At 42.8% G+C, this 18,429-nt stretch overlaps 1 protein-coding gene across 2 annotated transcripts in view; it reads right to left on the bottom strand.

The window, feature by feature from the left end:
• Positions 1–1,940: 1,940 nt before the first annotated feature.
• NR2C2 (nuclear receptor subfamily 2 group C member 2) overlaps positions 1,941–18,429 on the bottom strand; it is a 66,584-nt gene continuing 50,095 nt past the window's right edge. For both annotated transcript variants that reach the window (XM_073591747.1, XM_073591748.1), the window contains exons 13-14: positions 15,926–16,031; positions 1,941–13,340 (exon numbers count right to left, since the gene is read on the bottom strand). In XM_073591747.1, the coding sequence (XP_073447848.1) occupies positions 13,166–13,340; positions 15,926–16,031 (281 nt within the window). In that variant the 3' untranslated portion in view covers positions 1,941–13,165. The remainder of the gene's footprint in view (positions 13,341–15,925; positions 16,032–18,429) is intronic.

The following is an 18,429-nucleotide window of genomic DNA, read 5'->3' as shown; positions in this document are numbered from 1 at the left end:
TTGCTAAAACTTAAAACATATTGAAAGCAAAATGTGTGTTTTTTTTTTTTAAATACAAGCAATGCAAGTAGATCAGTCCCTTATAATCCCTGTACAGCAGAGCTCAGACTGGAAAAGTGGAGAAGCATTACAAGGAGCCAAATACCCTGTTTCCCCGAAAATAAGACCTAGCGTGATTGTCGGTGATGGCTGAAATATAAGCCCTACCCCCCAAATAAGCCCTAGTTAAAGTCCTTGTAGGTCTTATTTTCAGGTTAGGGCTTATATTGCAGCCATCACCGACAATCACGCTAGGTCTTATTTTCGGGGAAACAGGGTAGTTGTGCCGCAATGCAAACATGCCAATAACAAGCCTGCTGATAGGAGGAGAGAGAAGGAGGGATAGGGGGACCTCATCAGGCTCCTGCTTCCCCTTTTACTGTCCAATCACAGGCTGGGGGAGGGAAAAGATCAGCCAGTGTTGCTGAACCACAGCAGAGAATAATCAGATCTCCTTGTCCTGTTTAATTAACAAAACTGGACGACAGAAAAATACATTTTTGGCCAGTGGCAACCCGTAATGCAGGGGCGCCGCCCCCCATCCATGCGTCCGGCCTCCTAATACACATGCAGGGCGCCGGACACATTGGATTCCGAATGTTTTTTTTTTTTTTTTTTTTTTTTTTAGAAGCATGTGATTAGAGCCTGAGGCTGAGGGTGGGCTCGGGACGCAGAGCACTGCGCCCCAAGTCCACCCAGTTGTGTCACAATAGTTAATAATTAAAATTCACTATTGTCTTCCTGATTCTCCTCCCAGCCAATCAGGAAGCAGGTCCTGAGACCAGTCACCCAACTGGCCGAGAGGAGAAGCGATCCTATTGGTCGACTAGGAGGAGGGAGGGAGGAGATGGACGGCGGAAGCTGCCGTGATGCCGAGGAGACGCAGGGGAAGCAGCCACCCAGAGGAAGCGATCTAGATGGGGTTGGTGCAGGTGACCCGTCCGACCTGGGGGGGGGGGGATGGGGTCACCTGGAGGGGGGGGGGGGGGGTGGCTGTGGGTGCATGGTTTGCCACCAAAAAAATAAATGTATGTATGTATGTATGTATGTATGTATGTGTATATATATATATATATTATATATATTCATATTCAAGCCACCACTGTTTTTGGCAGGTAAGACAAATCCCTTAGAGCCCTTTCACACTGGGGCGGGGGCAGTGGTAAAACGCTGCTATTATTAGAGCTGTTTTACCGTCAGTATGCGGCCGCTAGCGGGGTGGTTTTACCCCCCGGTAGCGGCCGAGAAAGGGTTAAATACCACCGCAAAGCGCCTCTGCAGAGGGGCTTTGCCGGTGGTATAGCCGCGCCGTCCAATTGATTTCAATGGTCAGGAGCGGTGAAGGAGCGGTATTACACACCGCTCCTTCACCGCTCCAAAGATGCTGCTAGCAGGACTTTTTTTACCGTCCTGCCAGTGCATCGCTCCAGTGTAAGAGCCCTCGGGGCTTTCACACTGGAATGAAAGTAGCGGCACTTTCGGGTCGGTTTGCAGGCGCTATTATTAGCGCAATAGCCCTGCAAACCGCCCCAGTGTGAAAGGGCTCTTAGGCAACTTTCACACTTGTGCATGTTGAGGAAGCTTGCAAAACTGCTTGCTTTCCCGACATGCACAGAAACGCGTTGCCTTTTAGCAAATTGCAGCAGTATCAATAATCCTTAATTATCCTGCATGCACATCTAAGTGCATTGCAAAAATGGATTGTGCCACAGCACTTTGCGTGTGGGCACGGCCCGATTTTGCAAAAAAAAAAAATTAAAGGCTGTCCCACATGCAATGCGTGAGAAGCGGGCAGAAAACGACGTCACACCTCCATGGTGTGAATGCCGCCCTACTCATAGGCCCCCCCCCCCCCCCCCCCCGTACAAGGGCACAATGAAATAACCAAAGCACGCAGGCCATTGTGAAAGTCTGTTATCCACTTTAATAATAGTATAAACCTCATTCAGGTAGTATCATCATCATCATGAAGCAACGAGAAAACAGCGGCACATCAAAACAGCATTTCATAAAATGCATAAGCTATTTCATGCACTGCAATACTCCATATACAAAAACAACAATGCAAATCTCTTCCTGAATGAAGACCATGATTAGATATAAAATTCAGGTTAAAAAAAAAAAATGTAAAAAATAAAAGGAAAACAGAAAAAAAAAACAACCAGAAAAAAATAAAACATGCCATTTTTGTAGAACATCACAGAAAGGCTGAGAAGGGGGGGGATGGGAAATGACTCCAAAGCAACTTGGGCAGCTGGTGGGAAACAATCCCAGCTGGGCTCTGTAGTTCCATAAAGACCAGGGACTGTCAACAGCCCAAAAAACAGAGCGCCGGTTCTGCGCCTGCGGAAGTTTGCAGTTGGGCGATTCTAGTCTGGAAAGGAGTTGAAACAACATTTTTCCTTCAGGAACGCAGCGGGGACGTCTCCCATTTCGGGCGAGTTAATACAAACTGTAGAAAGCATTTCACACTTCTAAGCAGAAAACAAAGTTCACAAACAATTTTGACATGTAAAGAAAAAAAAAATAAAATAAAAAACAGCCAGAGTCTGGAGTGTAGGAGATCGGAAACCACAAAAGGATTGGAGCCAAAGATCCGGCGACTTAGGAAAGATCGAGTCCTGGACTGGCCGATTGCATTATTGAGCGTTCATTACTTTAAAGGTTCCCATCAGTGCGACTTCACACTCTGGCACTAAAGTCACATCAAAAGTAGTGCAGGAACCCTTGCAAACTTGCTGCGACTTTTAAGTCACATAGATTGGATCGGGTGCCATTAAAAATCAACGGGCTGCGACTTTATGTGTCCAAAGTCGCATTAATGTGAATGGAGCCTAAAAGGGTTAGTTCACCTTTTTCAGAAAAAAAAAAAAAATTAAGCCATACAGCAGGGATATGCAATTAGCGGACCTCCAGCTGTTGCAAAACTACAAGTCCCATCATGCCTCTGCCTCTGGGTGTCATGCTTGTGGCTGTCAGAGTCTTGCTATGCCTCATGGGACTTGTAGTTCTGCAACAGCTGAAAGTCCGCTAATTGCATATCCCTGCCATACAGCTTTCCCCATTCCAACACATCATCTGACTGGCCTGAAAAAAACAAAAAAATAAATAAATAAATAAAAAGAAAAATATAAAAACAGCATAAAATACTGCTGGGGCACCTTAGGGGAGGGGTCAGCCAACATTCGAGTCTTAAAGAGACCCCGTCACCTAAATAAATTGCAGAAAAATCCGGGATTTTCAATGCTTACTTTATTAGTTTGCAATGTGTCTTTAAAAAAAAATGGACTACGCCAAAAAAAGTCAGTTCCCTAGCACAGCGCCCTCCCTCCCTCCTTACACATCATGTGTGTCTAATTACAGCCTGTGTCGGCCCAGCTCCTCCCTTTATATGTAACTGCCAGGGGAGGGACGAAGGGGAATTTGATGTAGAGCGTTAAAGTGAGAGCTCTGAGTCTGCTGACATCACATCCAAGATGGCGGCACCCAGCAACAGTCTCAGGGCTTTTACACGTAAATAACATGCATGAAAGTTTTTTTTTTTCTAGTTTTGGATGGAGTGGAGAGGGATTAGAACACCTGACATTTTTTTATTGCAGTCTGTGTCCCCGTTAGGGAGATTCATCCTCTCTATTTGTCCTTTTATACCATTATGACCAAAAGTAAAAGAAAATCCCAATTTTGTGTTGTCCCCAGCAAACTAAGAGGTGAAATCTTCCAATGGGGACACTAGTTCTGCTGACCTGGGAGTCCCCCCAAGAGATTTCCTTCATTTTCAGGGATTTCCTCTCACTTCCTGTTTTGACTATGGGACAGGAAGTGAAGGGAAATCACTCCAATGGGGCACAGATGGCAAAACAAAACCTGACAGGGGTTATAACCCTCCATTACTCTACGACACTCCATGCACGCCTATGGAGCGGGGGGATGTAAGTGGTGACATGTCTGCTGACTCCCGCTGCTATTGGATGGAGACCCTATTTTCCATCCATCTGCCGGATCGGATGAAGATAGACAGGCGGTCCGTTTTCATCCGATCCCCCATTGAGGAGAGCGGGGGTCTGAAAGAGCGACCCCCCGCTGTGCAGAGCGGAGTCCGCCGGGTGGACCGCCAGGGTGAAAGACCCCTACTGACATTTAGACCCCTTTCACACTGAGGCGTTTTCGTGCTAGAAATAGCGCCAGTAAAGCGTCTCCCATGCTGGCCGGAATGTGAAAGCCTGAGTGCTTTCACACTGAGGGCGGTGCGCTTGAAAAAGTCCTGCAAGCAGCATCTTTGGGGCGGTTTGGGAGCGCTGTGTACATCGCTCCCAAAACACCCTGCCCATTGAAATGAATGGGCAGCACTTCCAACGCACCTGAAAAGCGCTTCGGAAGCGCCGAAACTTGGGCGCTTTTAAGCCATTCTTCAGCCGCTAGCGGGGGTGAAGAGCGCCCCGCTAGCAGCCAAAAATCTCCGCCAAAACGAGCGGCGTTTTAGCACTTACGTGGCCCCAGTGTGAAAGTAGCCTTAGGCTCCATGCACACTGGACATTAAAATAACGTTAAAAAAACGTCAGTAGCTTTGCAGTGAGTCTTTCAACGTTTTTGCAATAGCGTTTATTAGCAGGTTTTTTTTTTTTTGAAAATTTTTTTTTTTTTTTTTTTTCAATGATCAAAAATGTTAAATAACACTGGTGAGCCACGTCTTTGAGCGTTTACCGACGTTTATCAGCGTTTGGCGTTTTTTTTTTTTGTGGTGAGAAAAACCACCCCTGAATGCGATTTTATGGCGTTTAGAAAACAGCCCATAAACTCCACTGAGAAGTTCAAACACGTCTATGGACACATAGGGTAACAGAGGGGAGTTTATAGGCCGTTAAAAAAAAAAAAAAACGCCCAAATTCCCCTAAAAAAACGTCAGTTTATGAGCGCCAGTGTGCATGGAGCCTTCCCTGGGTTACTATCTGTCAAGTTAAATCATTCAGGAGAGGTTGTAAAAACGTCCCGTGTACATTAAGCCTTATAGGTAAACTTGATCCGGGGAATATATCTGATTGCCTTTCGGGGGGGGGAATCAGGAAGGAATTTTTACCCCCCCCCCCCCCGCTGTATTGGATCATGCTTTGCTGAGGTTTTTCGCCTTCCTCTGGATCATCTGTGGGTATAGGATTGTGTAATATGGGATTGTATGATTTTATTTTTATTTTTTGTTATTGGTTGAACTAGATGGACTTGTGTCTTTTTTCAAAATAATGAACTATGTAACTAATCGTTTTGGGAAGATTTTTGTTGAAATGAACGATCTGGTGACAGGGTCTCTTTGTACAACAATTCTTGCCACGCCCATCTTTTGTCCAGCTGCACCACATTGCGCCTTTTTTAGTAAAACATGACATTTCCACTGCCGCTTATTAAACATAAAACTCCAGTCCCAAAAAAGAAAAAAAAAAAAAATTTAACATTCTGGATAAAGCGGTGGAAGGGTTAAATGCTTCTTAAATTCTGGTCTGTGTCCCCATTTTTGGAAACTGGAACAGGAAGTGAAAGGAAATCTAAAAAAAAAAAAAAAAACGGGGGACAAGACGGGGCTACAGCCGGTCAGGTATTTATGTTGGTTGAAAAAGAAAATACAATGGTCAATATTTACACGCTCACTATATAGACTGGAATATATAAAGATTAAGTGCTTAGGGATTTAAAACAGTCTTATATTTCAAATAAGCATTAAGTGCCCCCCCGAGAGGTGGCTGGGCTGTACAGGTTCTCAAGGAAAGGGTTAAAAGGGGGTTGAGATACTAGAACTGAAGAGCGCAAAATCTTGTGCAGCTCTACATAGAAACCAATCAGCTTCCAACTTTTTTTTTTTTTTTGTCATAACTGAATAAGCTGAAGTGAGGCGCTGATTGGCTGCCACGCACAGCTGCACCAGATTTTGCACTCTCCAGTTTTACTAAAATCCATCCCAAAGTGTATCTAAACCAGGGGTCTCAAACTGGCAGCCCTCCAGCTGTTGCGAAACTACAAGTCCCATGAGGCATTGCAAGGCTGACAGTTATAAGCATGACTCCCACAGGCAGAGGCATGATGGGACTTGTAGTTTCCCAACAGCTGGAGGGGCTGCCAGTTTGAGACCCCCTGATCTAAACCCAAGAACAAAAAGTATCATATATTGCAGCTTATCAATCCTTCAGTGTAGTGGCTGCATTCCTTTTCTTTTTTTTCACCTGGTGATCCTGCCAGTAACACAATCCCTGTCCTAGAGTGACACTCACTGTGAGCCTCAGTTCACACTAGATGTGGTGCAAAGTCACAGCAAATTCCACAACGTAACCCGTTCATGCGAACCGATTGCGGAGTGTATGTTAAAGCGGACCTGCAGACATTTTTTTCATCTTTCCATCTATTAAATCTTCTGCCCTTGTTGTTGTTATTTTAGCTTTTGGATAGTAAAACTTTTTTTTTTCTGCCATTAAATACCTTATACAGTCCACTTCCTGTTTCTTTTCTGGCTTATGACATCATGCACAGCTCTCTCTCTCGTGAGAGTTTGCCAGGGAGGGAGGGAGGGGGGATGAGTCATAAGAGGGCCAATGAGAGCTGCAGAGCTGGAGGTGTGTCTGTGTAAATACAGGAAGAAGTGAACAGGCAGCAGCTTCAGCTGCCCACAGTTAAAATGGCTGCAGCCAGACTCAGTGGAGGGAGATTTCTGCAACATACCCTGGTACAGGACTACAAAACACCTTCCCCTCTCCTTTACATGGGGTATAAGAACGCTTCCCCCCCAAACATACATCCATTGTCTGAGGCAACGATTGCACAGGACCTAAGATTTCTGGCAGGATCAACAGGAATTTTTTTACATTTTAGCATTTATCAGATATTAGAAAGTAAGCTCTTATGAGCAGGGCCCTCCTAACCCTTTTGTATTTTATTGTATTGTAACTGCAGTCTCCTTTTATATTGCAAAGCGCTGCACAAACTGTTGGCGCTATATTATTATTATTATTATACAGAATTTATATAGCGACAACAGTTTGCGCAGCTCTTTACAACATGAGGGCAGACAGTACAGTTACAATACAATTCAATACAGGAGGGATCAGAGGACCCTGCTCACTAGAGCTTACAATTCAAGATAAATCCTGTATAATAATAATAGTCAGATACAATAATACCTCGGATTGCGAGTAACATGGTTTACGAGCGTTTTGCAAGACGAGCTATTTTTTTTTTTTCTTTAAAATCCTGACTGTTTGCGAGCGTTGTCTGACAAGATGAGCAGGATTCAATCCATTGGGATGTGCAGTACCGCATTTGGCCAGAGGTGCGGGGGCACCGGTGACACTCTGTTCCAGAGTCTCCATTTGTCTCCAGCGCCCCCCCCCACCTCTGGCCACATGCGGTACTGCATACAATAGCAGTCACTGTGGAATGAATTATCTGAGTTTCAAATTGACTCCTATGGTGAAACTCGCTTTGATATACGAGTGCTTTGGATTACAAGCATTCTTCTGGAATGAATTATGCTCGTAATCTAAGGTACTGCTGTATAACCAAACACTTTCAATGGAATATTTACCGGAACAGAAAAAAAAGGTAATTGTCGGGGGTTTACATACACTTTAACCTCTTTACAAATACTTCTTTAGCTGTTTGACTATCAAAGGCAAATCCTCCCACCACAACCAGGCCATCATCTCAGATGGGAGCCCAGACCTCACACAGCCCTCAGGTCTCCTTGGAGTAAAATGCAGGGTTACAATGTAACAAATATTGTTACATTAATTACAATTTACGCCTCATTGACATGGGGCATACAATATGATACGTCCAGGCAGGGGCGTGTCTACCCGCAGGGGGTTGGCCGCAGGTGTTCCATGGATGTGTATTGGGATACGGGGGGCTGAACAGACACAGCCACGGTGTCCCAGTATGATGTCTGTTGTTGGTGCAGGTCCCTGAACGTAGACAGTCGGAGTTCGAAGGATCGGGTAAGTATTTCTCCTTTTATTGTTCCCCTGGGCATAAACTAGGAGATAACCCTTGCGGTGAAGGCACAGCCCCACTGGAAGGGATCATTTCTTTCTTTGTTGAGCTTTAAAACATCTATTTATACAACTAAACTTAATGCACTCAATGACTACCAAACTTTTCAACTGAATCTAGTAAAAAATAAAATAAATACATATATATACAGAAATGTGCACTTTAGCAGGTTCCTAATCCAAACCACTGGCCATTCATTAGCTGTACAGGACCTCGCTCATCCCGCTGCTGAAACCTTCCAGTGGTGGGTTATAGTGAACCAACATGGCGCCCAAGACTCCCCTCTAAGACCGGCCTGGGGGCGCATTTACACCATACGTGTCAATGCGCGTGTTCTGGTTTGAATGAGCCCTTGGTGCAAAGAATTAACCCTTTCCTGGAGAACCTTTCTAAAAAAAAAAAAAAAAAGTGCATTAGACACAAACACAAAGAAGCATTAATATTCAGAAGGTAAGATATCTCACGCTGTATGAATGTTTTCTGCATAGCGGAATACAACCTGTTCTATTTATTCAGCCACGTGAGGCTGCAGAGAGGCAACGGTGGGTATGTTGGATGGGACGTCGGCTCTGTGAACGACCTTCCCCCTCCTGTGGAAAAATCTTCAGTCCTGGTAGGTATCTGGAACCTTTAGACCTACTTCTGTGAAGGCCACCAATGCGTCTTCAATACTCCATTGTACTGAGGTTTATGCTTGGCAGGTTTATGTTTAAATAGTCAGGTTATTCATAGCTTTCCTTTTTGTATCTCAGTTGTTCTTGATTTTTTTTTTTTTTTTCCGACTTGATATCTGTACCGTAGAGGCTTTACTTTATAAAAACCTGGCGGTAAACATGGGTAAAAACAAGAGCGCAAGCAGCCGATAATCCCACCATCCTGCATCCATGATTGTCTGCGGCGAGGCGCGACCAGGCCGGGGTGAACGCAAGCTGCTCCACGTGCAAAGTTATCAAAGAAGGCTCACAGGGGAAAAAAGTGCTTCAGTCACAAATTATATACAGTTCACAGAAAATAAAATAAAAAGTGACAATAATAAAAAGGAACTTGGTTCCAAACACTAGGGGGGGGAGCCTTGCAGCGAAATCTGCCATTTTCCCTTCACAAGGGGACATGGGACTGTTCGTTTTTAATTCTGTCTCTGTTTTTCTCGAGGCCGTGCCTGAATCTGCTTTGAGGTTTTGCATTAAGAGTTTGTGAAATGAAGAACACAACTTGAAGGTGCAGCGGTGTCAAGCAACTAACAATGTCCTGCATTCAACGGCTCAATGTTTAAACCAACTTCAAAGTGCAAGTTCACCTTTGCATTTCAATAAAATTAAAACCAAATCATCCTGATCTCTATATTAAAAAAAAAAAAAAATCCTTTCAGCTCAATACTAAAGTGGTAGCGATGGCATTTTGGATGGAATCAATATGGTACCTAGAACTCTAGATTGCTCTATAAAATACTATCCCCACCCTTATCTGGTCAAATGACAAGTTTTGTTGATTTTATTTTCTAAAGTGAAAATTTGACAAAACGTCTGCAGAAAACAAACTTATGGCTGAACTCCAGACAGGTATAAAAAGACATAAAAAAAAAATAAAAAAAATGCAGCTTTGTATAAAAAAAAAAATAAAATAAAAAAGATCAATATATATTTTTAAATGCAATAATAAATTTGACCTAGCATCAGCATCTTGCAGCCCCTGTACAGTGGTGCACAGGCTGGAGGGAGGAAGATGCAGCACAAGGAGCCAATCAGTTGTGCTACAGCGCAAGGAGCATATTGATAGGAGGAGAGAGCAGAGTGCGTGGGAGATGGGCTGTGCAGCTTCTCCTTTCCAGTCCAATCACAGGCGGGGGGAGGGTACAAACCCTGTATTACCTGAACTGCAGCAGGGAAAATATCAGGCAGGAGTGGGTGCATGTAGACATAAAGGGGTTGATTTACTAAAACTGGAGAGTGCAAAATCTGGTGCAGCTCTGCATGGAAACCAATCAGCTTCTAGGATTTTTGTCAAAGCTTAATTGAACAAGCTAAAGTTAGAAGCCGATTGGCTTCCATGTAAAGCGGCACCAGATTTTGCACTCTCCAGTTTTAGTAAATAAACTCCAAAGGGGCTGCAGCAGATCAGCAAGAAGATACAAAAACAGGATAATTAAAAAGGATAATTAAAAATGTAAAAAAACTATTTAAAAACAAAATTTAAAAAAAAAATGTTAAGCTTAAAAATCACAACAAAGGCACCTTTAAAAATGTTCAGTAATGGCAATTCACGGATAATTCTAGCTAATTGGTGGTGCTTAATGCTTTACATATCTTAGTTTTCTTTTCCTGCCCAGTCTGTTCACGGTGGCCATTTTTACTAAGGGCAGATGAATCCATCTCCCTTCACTTCCTGGAACATGTGACCGTGCACGTCATCTCCGGCCTTCTTCACACGACAGTTTAGCCGCATACACCGGATTCCAATGGCAAGAATCAGCTGAATGACAGGCGCATGCAATAGTGGCGGCAGCACATCCTGTACAAAGTACTGACAGGCGGACAGCAGCCGACGTAGTTTGCATGTAGCCACACACCAAGCGGTGCAGTCAGATGCGTCCAGGCTCGGACACCCATCCCTAAACCACTTGGTGTGAGGCTACATGTGAACAGCAACTGTAAATACTTTGTACAGGCTGATCGGCTGCTGCTATTCGCATGCGTCTGTCATTTTGAGCCAGAAGAATCTGCTTATTCTTACCGCTGGAATCTGGTGTATGCAGTTAAACGGCCACATGAAGGGGGCCTTAGGTCAGGAGGAAGGCACTGGTGATGTAGGCTTCCCTTCTAGGAGGCCCCAAATACATCACTAGTGCCCCACTCAGCCAGAAAGTGGAAAACCAATATATGCAAGTAAAAAGCACAAAAAAAAAAAAAAAAGTTTACCTAATGGGGGAGATTTACCAAAACTGGAGCACTCAGAATCTGGTGCAGCTGTAAATGGTAGCCAATCAGCTTCTAACTTCTGATTGTTCAATTAAGCTTTGGCAATAAAAACCTGGAAGCCGATTGGTTTCTATGCAGAGCTGCACCAGATTTTGCACTCTCCAGCTTTATTAAAATAACCTCCAATGAATGCAAGATGATTTCAGATCAGCATGCAGAGCTGCCGATGCAAATTTAGCGAAGAGGCCTATAACACACATAGTGGTTGAGTTTCTAAAACTGGAGTGTGCAAAATCTGGTGCTGCTTTGCATAGAAACCAAATCAGCTTCCAGGTTTTATGGTCAAAGGTTAATCGAGTAAACTGAAGTTAGGAAGCTAATTGGCAATATATATGTGCAGCTGCACCATATTTTGAGTGCTCCAGTTTTAGTACGATCCCATTCACACTTGCGCGACTTGTCATGCACCTTTGGACACCAAAGTCCCATGACAAGTCGGTCCCCATGTTTTCCAATGAGAACTATTCATATATGTGCCACTTAAAGTTGCAGCGACTCCAAAAGTAGTTCATGCACTACTTTGGTCTGACTTTCATGCAACTTAAGGACCATAGACTTCAGTGTTACCCTCCAAAGTTGCATGACAGTCATACCTGAATGTTATACAATGCAATAGTTATCCATTATCACTGGTCAAAACCAAAGCCAAATCCAAGTTGCACTCCAAAGTCCACGCAACTTTGGAGTCATACAAGTGTGAACGGAGCCTACATCTCCTCCCACAGTGCTTTAGCAAACTCAGGGGCAGATTTCCTAAAACTGGAGAGTGCAAAATCTGGTGCAGCTGTGCATATTAACCCAGTGGCCATCAACCCTGTCCTCAAGGCCCACTAAGGCTTTATTCACACTAATGTGTTTTTTGATGCATTTTGCAGAAATGCATGGGAATTTTTTTTAACATGGGTTCCTATGGAACATGTTCACATCAATGCATTTTTGTGCCTCTGCGTTTTTGGATAGGGTCGGGGACTTTTTTTCATGCAAAATGCAGCGTTTTGCATGTAATAGAATTCAATGGACCCGCATCCAAAACGCAAGTACCGCGTTTTTACAGCATTTTTGTGGCGTTTTGCTTTTTTTTTTTTACACTTTATACAGTAAAAAAAAAAAAAAAAAACGCAAAACACGGCAAGCACAGCAAAAAGCACTGCAGAAACGCTCAAAACCAACATGCATAGATGTGAATCGAGCCTAACAGGCCAGGTTTTATGTATTACCTTGGGGGAGATGCAGACTAGAATACTGCAATCACTGAGCAGCAAATGATATCACCTGTGATGTATTTCAGTTATCTTGCAAACCTGGCCTGTTAGAGGGCCCTGAGGACAGGGTTGATGACCACTGTATTAACCAATCAGCTTCTAACTTTAGCTTGTTCAATTAAACCAAAACTGAAAGTTGAATGGTTTCTATGCAGGGCTGCAGCAGATTTTTGCATGCTGCAGTTTTAGTAAATCGACCCCCCGAGTGTCATCCAGTTAGGATTTAAATCTGCTTTAAGTTGTTTTGACTTTTCACTTTAAAAATCAACAAATCATGTCGATGAAATCTCTTGCTAGGACTCTGGCTGTTCACAAATGTCTTAATTGATGAAATGTTTTGTTTTAAAATTTGATTATGGGGTGGCCATATATTTGCATGTGATAAGAAGCCCAGTTCTAAATGAGGTCTACTGGTTCCTTTAAAAGCAAAAGCTTTCTTCTGGCTGCAGTAACTGAACCGCCACACCTTCTGGATATCTGCTATTCTATTAGCACGCTGTTCAATTAGCTGTCAGTTGTGCCGTTATGACTTCTTTGCTTCCCCTACGCCATACACCTATGTTATTGTGTTGAATAGACTGCTATGCCATTTCAAAAAATGTCAAAAAAGTGTAACATATACAAGTTCCTACCTGATAGGCTGCTTACGGCTGTATAGGATGTGGTTCTGTTTGGGAAATAAAATTATAGTTACGGTTACTGAAATGTCCGGCCGAGGCCCTACGCTGCAGATATTACTGCTAACTGGGGTGTTTGGATACGTGTCCCCCCCCCCCCCCCCCACCAAACGCTACTATGTTATCTTGCTCTCTGGAAGGGTGCGTTTGCAAAGTGCTTGATCTGTACACAAGTGCTTGTCCGCTATACGCTGGTCCCAGTGATCTGCCCATTGTACTCTGCCGTCTCCATCTTCAGGATGTACGGGATTATACTGTCGATGGGGACGTTGCCGATCAGGCCAGTAAAAAAGAGTTCCTCGGTGATGCTAGAGTTCATAAGTCTCAGAGCCGGGAGCCGCACCAAGATTCGCGCCAGCCTGTGAAAGAATACATTAGGGATAAAAGACGCCGCGATGAGAAAGTCAAACATTTAGCAAAAAGGTCAAGAGTGTTCGCATGGACTGCGCCATGTTGTCGATACCACATGGTGAAAGGTTGAAGTAATTACTACATATATTATTTAAATAGTTGTATACTATTAGTGCGGTAGATCCGGGCACCCCAATAGTTTTTCAAGAGTGACATCTAGCCTTTTTTTTTCAGGAAGCATATCAAATTTAAAAAAAAATTGCCTTTTCTGGCACTTTTTATTTACGTGTAACAATCTCTCTTTTTTTTGCTAGAAAATTACTTGGAACACCCAAGCAATATTTTTTTTTTTTTTTTTTTTAAAGCAGAGGCTCTAGAAAATAAATTGGTGGGTTTAATGCAAAAAAAAACAAAAAAAAAAAAAAAACAAAAAAAAAAAAAAAAAAAAACACACAATACATAACCCATTTTTTTTGTAAAATATAAAATATGATGTTACGCCGAGGCTTTAAAATTGTGCACGCCCGCGCAACAAAGACAAATTTTACTATCCATAGGTGACGTTTTAAAAAAAACGTTACAAGTTACCTCTTTAGATTTACAGAGGAGGTCTAGTTCTAGAATTACTGCCCATGATCTGATGTTCGCGTTGATACCTCACATGTGTGAGACGATCACTGTTTGCATGCATGCGGGACCAACGCACAAGTTCGCCTTTGCACGCTAGCACGGGGGGGGGATTGACACTTTCAATTATTTTTATTAATTATTCATTTATTTTATTTTCTTTATTTTTACACTGTTACTCTTATGCCCTGTACACACGGTTGGACATTCCGACAACAAAATCCATGGATTTTTTCCGACGGATGTTGGCTCAAACTTGTCTTGCATACAAACGGTCACACAAAGTTGTCGGAAAATCCGATCGTTCTGAACGCAGTGACGTAAAACACGTACGTTAGGACTATAAATGGGGCAGTAGCCAATAGCTTTTGTCTCTTAATTTATTCTGAGCATGCGTGGCACGTTGTCCGTCGGATTTGTCTACGCACAAGGATCGGATTTTGTTGTCGGAAAATTTTATAGCCTGCTCTCAAACTTTGTGTGTCGGAAATTCCAAAGGAAAAAGTCAGATGGAGCCTACACACAGTCGGAATTTCCGACAACAAGCTCCGATCGCACATATTCCGTCGGAAAGTCCGACCGTGTGTACAGGGCATAATTTTTTTTTTTTATTACATTTATTGCTGTTACAAGGAATATAAACATCCTTGTGATGGCAATAAGCATGTTGCCGTCACAGGTACTGTTTATGGAGGGATCTACGGTCAAAAAGACACCAAACCCTTCCTCCTTACCTAAAAGCATTAAAAAACACCAAGATCGCCGTTTTTGAATACTTTAAATTTCCAAAAAATGCCTCAGTTGACATCCGAGTAAACTTGAATGCCATCTCCTCTCGTGCTGGCTAGTAACTGGGATCTCCCAGTGGGACAGGAGAGCCCAAAAGAGACACGAAAGGTGGCGGGAGGGGGGACATCCCCTCCCGCTGCTTGTAATAGCAATCGAGTGTCTAGTTGGTCGCTCCGATTGCTATTACAAGAAAGCCGACCTTCGACTCTAAAAAAGCAGCTGCTTCAGGCATCACCCCGGTACAACCACTTGAAGTCAAATGACATACTAGGTACGTGATTTGGCAGCAAATGGTTAAAGAATTAGAACTTTTGTTTACATTGATAACAATGGGATTTTTGTAATCACTGTAAAAATGTTTTCCTGAAGTCCAATCAAGACACAGAAAGTCTATAACCTTTGGGTTATACTTCTGCCTCCAACGAGCGATTTTGATGCAATTCACTTAAATAGGCTGCCCTATGCGTGTTTTTTGCTCTTGCTCCTTTTCCGGCGACAAGCTTCTGGTAATTTTTAAAAGGCACACTTTGCCATGATTGCTGTGACAATCGGGGCAGAATCGCATTGCGTTTGGGGTGCCTATGAAGGAGAATGGCACCCAAATTGTGTTGCGACTGCCACGTGATTTGGAATCAAGGGCAGAATCACTGTGATTCTGCCTGCAACTCCAAATCGCAAAGTGTTAATGGAGCCAGATAGAGACTACGGGGTTTATTTACTAAAGGCAAATCCTCTGTGCACTGCAAGTGCAGTCACTGTAGATCTGAGAGGAAGATCTGAAATGAGGGGAAGCTCTGCTGATTTCTATCATCCAATCATGTACAAGCAAAAATGCTGTTTTTTATTTTCTTTGCATGTCCCCCTCAGATCTACAGCGACTGCTTTTCCAAGTGCTCTTCCAAGTGCAATGTGGATTTGCCTTTAGTAAATAAACCCCTACATTTTTAGGTTCTTGGATAAGTTGATTTGTGTCTGGTTCTAGTTAGCCAATCAGCTTTCAGTCTTTAAGGCTGGATTCACACCTATGCATTTTTAGTGCTTTTTGCATATTTGCACTACAGAACATGTTCCATAGGAAACCATGTTAAATGGACTGTAGTGCAAATCTGCAAAAAGCACCAAAAATGCATAGGTGTGAATCCAGCCTAAGGGAACACTGCTGTGGGGTGAATGTTACCTGTAGGTATCCTCGGGGTATGTTTTCTGGACGTAATCCTGCAGCTCCATCTGTGCCTTTTCCTGAAAGGATTCAATCTGCTCCGTCCCAGACAGTCCTGGGTGATCTGCACAGATAGACCCCACAATGCATTAAAATATCATTGGCAAAACTGACCAGCAAATTTAAGGTCTGTACATAGTCAAAACGTTTTCTTTTCATTTTTGATAAGAGTAAAAAGCAGAACTCCAGCCAAAAATATGATAAAAATGAATAGTCTATGAAAGGATACAATAAACAGTTTTTGTGGCAAAATTCACCTTCTATGCAGCAATTTCCCCTGCAGTACTTCGTTTCTGCTGCTAAAAAGTCACCAGTTTAAAAGGCCAGCATCATTCAAGCTACTTCTCCAGAGCCCAGGTTGCCCTTAAAAAAACTGCCTCTAGTCTGACTGGACAGTGAAAAGAGAAATCGGCACACCAATGATCTGTTCTTTCCTCTTATCGGCATGCTCCATGTCAGCACATTAACCAATAAGCTCCTAGTGCGGTCTCATCCTCCGACACTCTGGCCCTGCAGGAGGCCGATAGGGTTTTAGAAAAAAAAAAAATGTATAATGTTTGGGGGTTCTAAGTAATTTTCTAGCAAAAAAAAAACTGTTTTTAACTTGTAAAGCTTTAGCGCTGGCGCTGCCCCAGTGTGAAAAGTGGTTTAAAAGAGAGGGAGGTGGTGGTGTGGGTATGAGTGGTGTATGTGTGTTAGTGTTGTTGTTTGGAGGTTTAATCTGTAATAAGATAGAAGAGTAATATTTTGGGCTCTGTTCAGCCCACCTAAGGTAATTCTACTATGTTATTCTATGGCATAATTCTCCTTATGCCCTGTACACGCGATCGGGCATTCCGACAACAAAATCCATCGGATTTTTTTCCGACGGATGTTGGCTCAAACTTGTCTTGCATACACACGGTCACACAAAGTTGGTCGGAAATTCCAAACGTCAAGAACGCGGTGACGTACAACACGTACGACGACCCGAAAAAAAAAAATGAAGTTCTATAGCCAGTGCTGCTCTTCTGCTTGATTCTGAGCATGCGTGACACTTTGTGCGTCGGAATTGTGTACACGCGATCGGAATTTACGCAAAACGGATTTTGTTGTCGGAAAATTTTAGATCCAGCTCTCAAACTTTGTGTGTCGGAAATTCTGATGGAAAAAGTCCGATGGAGCCCACACACGGTCGGAATTTCCAACAACAAGCTCCGATCGCACATTTTCCATCGGAAAATCAGACCGTGTGTACGGGGCATTAGAGGGAGGAAGGGTAGAAGTGGCGCTGTTCTGGGGTATTTTAAACCTCTACTGGCGCGGTGGAATCCTAATATGGTACCCGTGCAAAAAACGCAATAAAAATGTGCAAAAAAAGTGCAAAATATAGTTGTTACCATAAGAATGTACAAAGTGTGCAAAAAATCTGATTGATTGTTATCACAACCTGATAAGCTGTTGCTGGAACATAAAAAAAAAAAAAACTGCTATGGTAACTGTGCAAATGAATGTGCAATAACCACAAATTAGGACCAATGCTCTGCTGTGAAAATAATGTAAAACAATGAGCATAACATTATATATATATATATATATATATATATATATATATATATATATATATATATATATATATATATATATATATATACATACACACACACACACACACACACACACATACATATATAAAAATGTCCTCCAATAGGCCATGCTGGTGCACTACAAAGTCCAGATATCGTGACAATAATATTCGGTGCTTCTTAATAACGTCCCCTATAGGAAATGCACTCATCGCAATTATTCACCCCACGAGGAGGTATTACGCCTTCACAGTATTTGCCACTGTGTAGCACATGGGAAAGCCTTTCGTCCTGTGTCAGCTGTTTGCTTCCGTGTTTGCGGTGTAAGTGGTCTCCTTGCAGCTAGCCTCTTATTACTGGGCTTGCCTGACCTGTTCCCTCCTTAAAGGGGGATATATGGGAAGTGTTACTGTTTTGTTAATATGTTAGCCTATTATGGCTGTGTGCTGTATACATTTATTGTGTTATGAGATGTCCCTTTGGTATTGTATTAAGAAAATGAATAAATAAATATTAAAAAAAAAAAAAAAGCGTATCTACTCTTTGATCGCCTATGGGAGCAGCCAGCCGCACCTTTGCATCGTTTCTTGGGCAAACCGGCGGAAACGGTAATCCCGAGAAACCCCGTGAGGCGCCCCCCCCCCCCTCCCGCCGCTTCGGAAAGTACTCCAGCGGCTCATGAGAAAGCCATAATCTTCTGATATCTTCAGCCATAATCACAGTAAACCACATTTTATATATATATATATATATATATATATTTTAGAGCTGCACAAATAATCATTAAGAATCATTAGCGCGATTTTTTTTTTTCCCCGTCGCGATCTTGACAAAGTATTTCCCGATTCTTTCTATGCAGAGAATTTTTTAAAAGTCAGCAGCTACAAATACTGCAGC

This window comes from Aquarana catesbeiana, linkage group LG07 (assembly GCF_042186555.1).
Source record: "Aquarana catesbeiana isolate 2022-GZ linkage group LG07, ASM4218655v1, whole genome shotgun sequence".
NCBI lineage: Eukaryota > Metazoa > Chordata > Amphibia > Anura > Ranidae > Aquarana > Aquarana catesbeiana.
This window is presented reverse-complemented; position numbering and strand designations above follow the sequence as displayed.